Raw genomic sequence first — 8,063 nt, 5'->3', positions numbered from 1 at the left:
GTCTTAAAATAGCCTGACAGAGCCTTTTCTCCATGTCTCCTAAATAATATTTTTTTTAATACCTTAGCAAAAGCAGCTCTATCATTACAATCCCTGGTGAAGAGCACTCCATCTTGTCCTCACATGCGTTTCTCAAATTTGTTAGTGTACAGGAACACAGTGGAAAATTTCAGCAGCTGTAACAGAACTTGGTCATCACGTACATTTCTTCCACTACTCTCCTCTAATGTATTTCTGTAAGAAAATTCTAAATATTGAAAGTTTGTAACTGCTTGTGAAATAAAGTACGAGTGTTTACCACAAATTAAGAGAAGACACTCGTTGCCTCTACTTCCAACAGCAACTAAGAAAGACAGGATTCAAAACCAACTGTTGTTACATCTGGGTTTCTATTAAGGGAAATTTGAAACGCTGAAGACAGTGTTTGCTTTTTCATTTATTCAATGGGATCAAACAGCTCCTGGATACCAGAAACCTGCTTCAGTTCCATAACAATGGGAAAGAAACAAACTGTTGTCTTGGAGCTATTACACTGGACTAGCTAAACAAAATACAAGGAATTGGCAATAGTCCTTTATCAAACTACTTTAGCTAGCCTCAGAGATATTCTTAGAGTGGGAATAGAAAACCTGTTTTCAAACAAGAATTCTAAACTGATTGGGACAGTTTCTATACTATACAAATTACTGTGGTACTATTGACATAGTCAGATCTGTTAAGTTTATTAGCAGAGATTTTGGTCTCCTGTTTCGTATAATGAGCAACATAGTTTATTCAAGTTTTAAAGCTTCTCCAGTTGCCAAATGTTGCTAACACAAAAGAATAAGACGCTGCTAAAACTGACAATTGACTTGGACTTTATGATAGAGATTATAAGGGATCACGCACAACACAGGACAGCTTTCATTGTCAAGGGAATCTCACTATCGTCATGGGATTCAATTCTTATCTTTAATGTTAATGATTAGGCAAGGAGAAGGCAAAGTAAGCATACAATACACTTACACTGAGCAGACTGGACAGGGAGCTGTTTAGCTGTGCTACTGGAGTGCATGCTTCTTGGTTTGGGCGTATATGTTTGTACAGCTTCTAGACTAGAGGTTTTTTGTTCCACTGGCTAGGCATGAGAATAGACATCTGTCTATACTCTAATTACTCTGTGCCTAATTGTTTAATAGATGAGCTTTTCTTTGTAGCAGCCAAAGGAAATTTTTCCAGTTAATTAAGCTCTTCTAAAAAGTTTTCTTTCCACACTGTATATAAAAAAATAGGCAGATAAACTTCCTTCTACCTTGCTTTCAAATAAAGTCTGTTACATGCCACTTCAGTGTGGCTACATTGGAGCATTCACCAAAGTCAGGACTGTTTAAAATTTATGGGGTTTATTCTCCTTTTGTCAAGCATTTTCTACATACAGAACATTCACATGGTGTAAGTTACAGAAGAAAAAAGCATGAGACAGACTACTGCAAATAAGTGAGTAACAGACAGTTTACATGATTCTTGTTTGTTCACAATGGAGAAAAGTTGTTGAAAAGGAAAAGAGATTCAGTAGCTAGAAATGCAAGCAGACTCTTATCTTAGTTAAATCTACCTACCAGGAGGTTTGCTCAAGCTAAAGAGAGATCTACTGTACCACACAGGGGAGGATGCTAAATGCACACAAGATTACAATGCTAGAAAAATTCCAGATTTCTAAGCAATTTTACACAATCTAAATTGCAGTAAAATTTTGTTTAAAAAAAATTTTTTTCTGATTGCCTTCAGTAAATGGAGGTCAGTAAAGAGCTTATAAGCATTCTTCAGCAAAAACATAATAAAAATAAAAGTACTCCCAAACTTTTAAGTCATTGCTCTAAGTCTGGACAGTTGTCTACTGCTGGCTTTCTGATCCTAACAAGTAGACTTGTTAGTCTGCTTCTGGGAATCTTATTTTTCCCATTTACATGTTTAACCATTGTTAATATTAGGATTCTAAGTAAACAAACTATAAAAAATACAAAAGTTTTGTTGTTTTGCACTAATCCAATTGGATGCATGGAATAGAAAACCTGTTGAGCTAACCAAATAGTTTAACAAATATGGATCAATGGTACAATGCATAAGCAAAAATGTTATCTACTGGTTGTAGACTTCAGTTCTTTGCATTTTCAGTTTCTTAAAATGCATTTTCTTTGTTTTTAAATAACAATTTCCTTGACGATATAAGTGAGGCTTTGTGATGCCAGGTTTTTAGAATGTGGTTGACTCTGAAAAGATAAGCGCAATATTTCTCTTTAGTAGAACTGAAACTCCTTGCTGATGAAGCCCTGTGATAGCTGAAAAACCTAACATGTATTTTTTTCTCCAAAAAAAGGTTAAGCTTCTGCAAGCAGCTCTCTCAACTAAGACTCACCATAAAAATAAACTCCTCAAATCGCAGTGATCGGAAAACACTGCAAATATAACTTTTTTTTCTCTTCATGTATGTTCCACAACTTGAGACTATAAATTTGATACCAAAAGTTTCTTTCCAATGACAAGCAATCCTGCAGCCACAGTGGGAATAAATTATACCATTTCTATGCTTTACCTTTCATGTGAGACTTTCGCTTCAAGGCACAAAAAGATTAAACAGTGGACTGCACAGAATAGACACAACATTTCTGTTTAAGGAGTCAAAGGTTGAACAACAGCTCTTACTTTATGTCTGAAGCAAACCAAACCAAAATTTGAATCATATTTAAGTCTTCTGTTTACAAATGCAAAGTATCATATTAAATTCCCTGAAGCTTTTTGTATTTTTTTTCTAATTCCTTTAAAATAATGTATGATATTTATCATCAATGTCAATATTTGGTAATTTCAGTCAACCAACACAATTTCAGCTGATAGTTAACGAGTACCATTATCAAATAGCCATTGTTTTAGTAACTTTTATGTGGAAGTTGATTCAAATTGTGTTCAAGTCAAAGAAATAACAATGTCTAAAAATCCAAAGGTCTAACATTTTAAAATGAAAATTGTGTAAATTTGAGAAATGGTGTAATTTAAGTGCAAGGTACTGTAAAACTATTAATTCGGTAAATATCTAACACAGATCCTTACGCTTCTCCAACCCAAATTACTGTGTTGCCTCTCTCAACTTCAGTGATCTCACAATTTAACTTATTGAGCCGTCCATCCAGGATAAACAGAGATTCCTTGGAAGGGGTCATGAGATACTGACCAAAAAGGCCACTGTCTTTTATAAGACGGTTCTTACTGTTCCAAGGCCATTCGCCTGCCTTGACAGGCTCCTTCAGACTCTTCACCATCTTAACCTTGCCAGAGGAGAGCTCCACAAAGAGAACATCAGTTTGTGTGCTGGAGCTACAGTAGACATTATATTGATGAGCTTCAGTGAATGATGGCTGAAAAGCTACATCAGATATGTGCAAATTAGTGTGAATGTCAAATGCATCCTGTATTTCTCCTCTCATCGTTATGGACTGGATCCTCATGAGACCGTTTGCATCATCAATGCTGACAAGGTAGTGTCCATCTGGAGAGATATGTGGTGTGCCTGTTATGTTGCCATTGTATCCTATCACAGAATCAGTAACGCTATCCACTATAAGCTGCGGTAGGACAGCCCCAGTGGTATCAGGCTTACAGCAGATAAAAAAATATCCTCCAAGATGTGTATAAGCCAGTGACTGAGGAATGCAGTTATAATCCTTTAAACTAATTGTCTTGATGTACGACATAGTTTCTAGATCAATTTTCTGGAGCACAGGCTCATCCTTATGAAGAATAAATCCAAACCTGGAAGGAAAAGCACAAAATCAAAGAAAGTCAGAGCTATTGTGTGCATTGTGTACAAATTGGGAAAGCCATTATAAGCAAAGTAGCTAAGGTAATATGTGCAGCAGTGTATTGCTATATATCTCAGCTTCAGATGTTTCAGATATTAAGCAGTTCATAATATTTAACTTTTCGTGTTCTTGTAATTGTAATTTAGAGTGCATCAAATAAAATGCAAAAGCCCATTTATCTGATTAATGGGAAAAGTGTTTTCTTCCTACTGACATAGGGGAAAAGGGAAATGTTACTCTGAGCATATCTGTTCAGTTATAACTTTTACAAAACCAGTAAGGAGAAAAAGATTAAGTATCAACAGATAGTACATTCCACATATTTTAATTCTTTTCATATAGTTCTTTGACTTTCTTGGGAATATCAACTTAACCCAGCGCTCATCGTTATTCAGGTAATTATCTGAATATCCTCATTTTAATTCAGTAGAAATGAGTATCATAAAAGGATTTAGTTTTATGCCACCCAACTATCCAAGCCCCACATTTCTTACAATTTAAATGACCCTTTATACTTTATAACATATAAGTTCTGACTGCACAATCATTCAACTGTATATATGCAAAAACCACCACTCTAAATATTATGGAGTCATGTGAAAGTATATTAGTTTTGCTTATAATCTAAGTAGCTTTCACAGCACTTTTCCCAAACAGCTGTTTTCCTTTGGCACATTTCTTAACATAACATTTTCCTCCGAATCTTTGATCCTAAGAATGAAGCTGCGTGCTGATATATAATCTAAATATATCTTTCACATCCTGTTGATATAAAGCACTACGACAGCCAGACTGTTCCAATAATTAAGTTGACAACAGCACAAAATTTTCACGCTATACTTTGCAACCCCAACATATTTACTAGTCAGTGAACCACCAAAGTAACAGGTAAAAAGGTTTCAGGACATTGTTTAGTCACTTGCTCTGACATGAGACAGGGTAAATTACATTTGCACTTCCTACTCAATTGATATAGGAATATTTTTAATTTTAGCCCCATCTTCCAAAATCCTTGCATACTGCTTCAGTATCATAGGATAACAGAACTATAGAATGATTTTGATTGCAAGGGACCTCTGGATTTCATTTCGTCCAACTCCCATTCAAAGAAGGGCCAGTGTGAATCAGACTGCCTGTTGTTATGAGTTGAACTGATTATGAGATCATTTTTTTCTTTGATTATTCAGCCACTTAAAATATATGTAATCTGAATTAAATTGTCTTGGTTAGAAAAAGGGTGAGTGAGCCTTCATGGAAGTTATGTCAAGATAACTTGACAGTTAACTGTGATTCTGTGATTCTGTAACTGCTACTTTTCTATCCACAAAGTCTGCTGTTCTGTCATAGAGGAAGACCAGGATCATCAGGCAGAATTTGATTTTTAGCCATCTAATATTATCCTTTTCTTAATCTTTTTGGGTAGACATAAAGTCATTGATTCCTGATTCTGTTATTATGTAGTAAGCATTTTTTTTTTATGTGAAACAAATGTACTATAATCAGCTATACCTGAATACCCATTTACAATGTATCTTACTTTGCAAGTGTGCAAGGGGCAGTTTAATACAATTTTTTTCTGTGATTGTTCATTTTCATGTTCTTAAATCTTCTCAACTTTGTAGACTTAAAATTATTTACAACAATCCATGCTATTCATTGTGTTCAGCTTGCTTCTGAATTTGAAAATAGAGCTTTGTGAAATAAGTCTTCCTTTCCTTCCTTTAAGTAGCAATTTCTCTAGCCCTGGAAAAATATAATTCTGCTTTCTTGTAATGTTAACATGCTAAAGACTTTTTGCTTTATAATGTTTTCTAGTTCAAACTTTAAAAACCCACTACTTCGGACAGAGATGTAACGTTAGCCTACAAGGTAATGTTTCTGGAGGTGACAAGACTAAAAGATCAGCTATGTGAGCAGAATAATACATTGAACTTAAGCAGCAGTTTTTACTTACTGACTTCGAAGCACTTTACAAATATTACAGCAAGTGAAGAAAGAAGCTCAATGACTTGCCTATGGCTATATAATGATCCGTTGGCAAAGTCTGGGTGAAAATACAGGTTATCTAAGGCCAAACACATTTTCTAACTGATCATGCTACAGGCTACTATTGCAACTGAGGTCTTAAAAAGACAGATGGGAGCAAGTACAGACAACTGTAATATATAATTTTGAATAAGAATATACGAAATCACTTTGTCAAAATAATATTTGTGAATATTAAAATTAGACAGAACTTTGGACCTGGGTGAGAGAGAAGGTCCAAAGTGGGAAGCTGGTAAACCTTCATGAAGGACCTGCCCTTCCCCAGATCCAGAAGTACGGCTGCCAAAAGTAATCTATTAGAACTAATAGGATTTTATCAATACTATTGTTCAAATAAGTCTTTCTCAGCCAGTCGTATTGCCTGTAACTTTTCAGTGCCCCAATTAAAATTCAGTAAAGCTGGACAGAGATGTAAATACCCAAGCAGCCCAATAGTACAGATGAAAAAGAAGTGGGGAAAAATAAAGTTGCAAAGCTGCCAGTCTTCTTGGATGGAAAAGGATTTGGCAAGCTGTTTGTTTGATATATTTGTTTGTCTGCCTGTCTCAGTGAGAGCTGTGTGGTTGGGGTTTTGAGAAGAACAAATCAAGAGAGAGGTCTGTTCATGTGCTTGTGAGGTTTGTGTGACTGATTCTTAGTCTACGAGAATTGCTAGGCAGAGGCATAAGGATAGAAAAAGTAATAGAAGTTGTGGAGAGAAGACACAGAAGGGAAAAGAGGAACGGAAGAAAAGTGATAAGCAAAGATAAGGATTCCATGTCTGGTATAGTAAAAAAACAACAAAGAATAAGAAATTATACTTTTGTTACCTAAAGATGAGGAAGTATTTTCCAAGCCACTAGCAACTGAGGAAGATAATAAACAGGGGTTTTTATAGGAACATATAGCTGTCAGGTTCAATAGTTTTTTCCTAATAATTTTGAAAGAGTTGACTAGCTCTTAACATTTTAATAAATCTCAGAATAATAGGAAAATTTGGAAAGTCTAGAAGAAGACTGTTGAACTAGTCATAAGATAAAGCCAGGTATCCCAGCTAAGCTGAATAGCTTGATGCATATCCCAGGGAAATAACAAAACAGATGATATGAGAACCAACTACAGAAAAATATGAACATAATGAAGTCAACATGGGTTTATGGAAAAATGAACTTTGTCAGACAAACCTAATTTAATTTTTTTATTAGAAAACCTTGCTGAAGGTAACTGAATATCAGGAGGGCATATCTTTCTTGGAATAAAAACTTATACCTGAATGAAAAAGAATTTCTCTGCACTAAACAGTAGTTGTCAATGCAGAATCATCACTTTACAGGGAAGTTTTGTTTCTGCTTGGTACCGAATCTGATACTTCACAAAATTTTCACATGCAATTTGGATGTAAATATGTGTCCATGACACTAAGGTTGTAAATAATGACAGGAAAGTCATTGCATTAGTCAGTTGCTCTTTTACGCAAAATGTGTTCAAACATAGCCGAGTGTAGAGTCGAGCAACTTTGCATGTGAATGTGTTATGTAGGACATACATGTAGAACAATATCCTGAAAAGTAGGGACTATGAAGGCATTTAAGGATCATAGCAGCCATGTAGGTCAATATGAGATCTGAGTCTAATGAGTCAAAAAAGACTCAAAAGCCCTGTACAGTCCTTGGAGGAATATAGAGAGAGAGGTGAGTAAGAATAATGCAAAAGTCTCATATCTGTATTCTACACTGGGGAGACCAAATTAAGAATGCTTTATTTTTTTTATTTCTGCCCTTCTAAAAAGAAATATTAAAAAATTAGGGGCAAGGAAAAATCTGAAAAGCATTTCAGGGATGGAGACGGATTTTAAGCAAGAGTTTGAGAGAGTCCAATATATTTAGCTTACAAAAAAGATAACTGAGACTTATTTACAACATATATATATACATACCTGAACAGAGAGAACATACTGTTTAGTAATGCTGTCTCTAATTTCACAGAGGAATTATAATTATGATTGCAGACTAAAACCAGACAAATTTAAATTAGAAATAGGTATTTTTTTTTCTAACAATGGGGACAATAAACCATTGCAACAAACTACCACAGAGGTGATGAATGCTTTTTGGTGGGAATCTCCAGATAAAGACTATGTCCTTTTTTTTGGAAGATTTGGCCAAACCTAAGTTGATGTAGATTTAGAAATATAAGATTCAT

The 8,063-nt window shown here is 35.0% G+C and overlaps 1 protein-coding gene across 3 annotated transcripts in view; it reads right to left on the bottom strand.

Annotated features, from left to right (window-relative positions):
* Positions 1-3,083: 3,083 nt before the first annotated feature.
* Positions 3,084-8,063, bottom strand: part of FSTL5 (follistatin like 5) — a 322,017-nt gene continuing 317,037 nt past the window's right edge. For all 3 annotated transcript variants that reach the window (XM_068403643.1, XM_068403644.1, XM_068403645.1), the window contains one exon: positions 3,084-3,786. In XM_068403643.1, coding sequence (XP_068259744.1) covers positions 3,084-3,786 — 703 coding nt within the window. The remainder of the gene's footprint in view (positions 3,787-8,063) is intronic.

Source organism: Nyctibius grandis, chromosome 6 (assembly GCF_013368605.1).
Source record: "Nyctibius grandis isolate bNycGra1 chromosome 6, bNycGra1.pri, whole genome shotgun sequence".
Lineage (NCBI taxonomy): Eukaryota > Metazoa > Chordata > Aves > Nyctibiiformes > Nyctibiidae > Nyctibius > Nyctibius grandis.
This window is presented reverse-complemented; position numbering and strand designations above follow the sequence as displayed.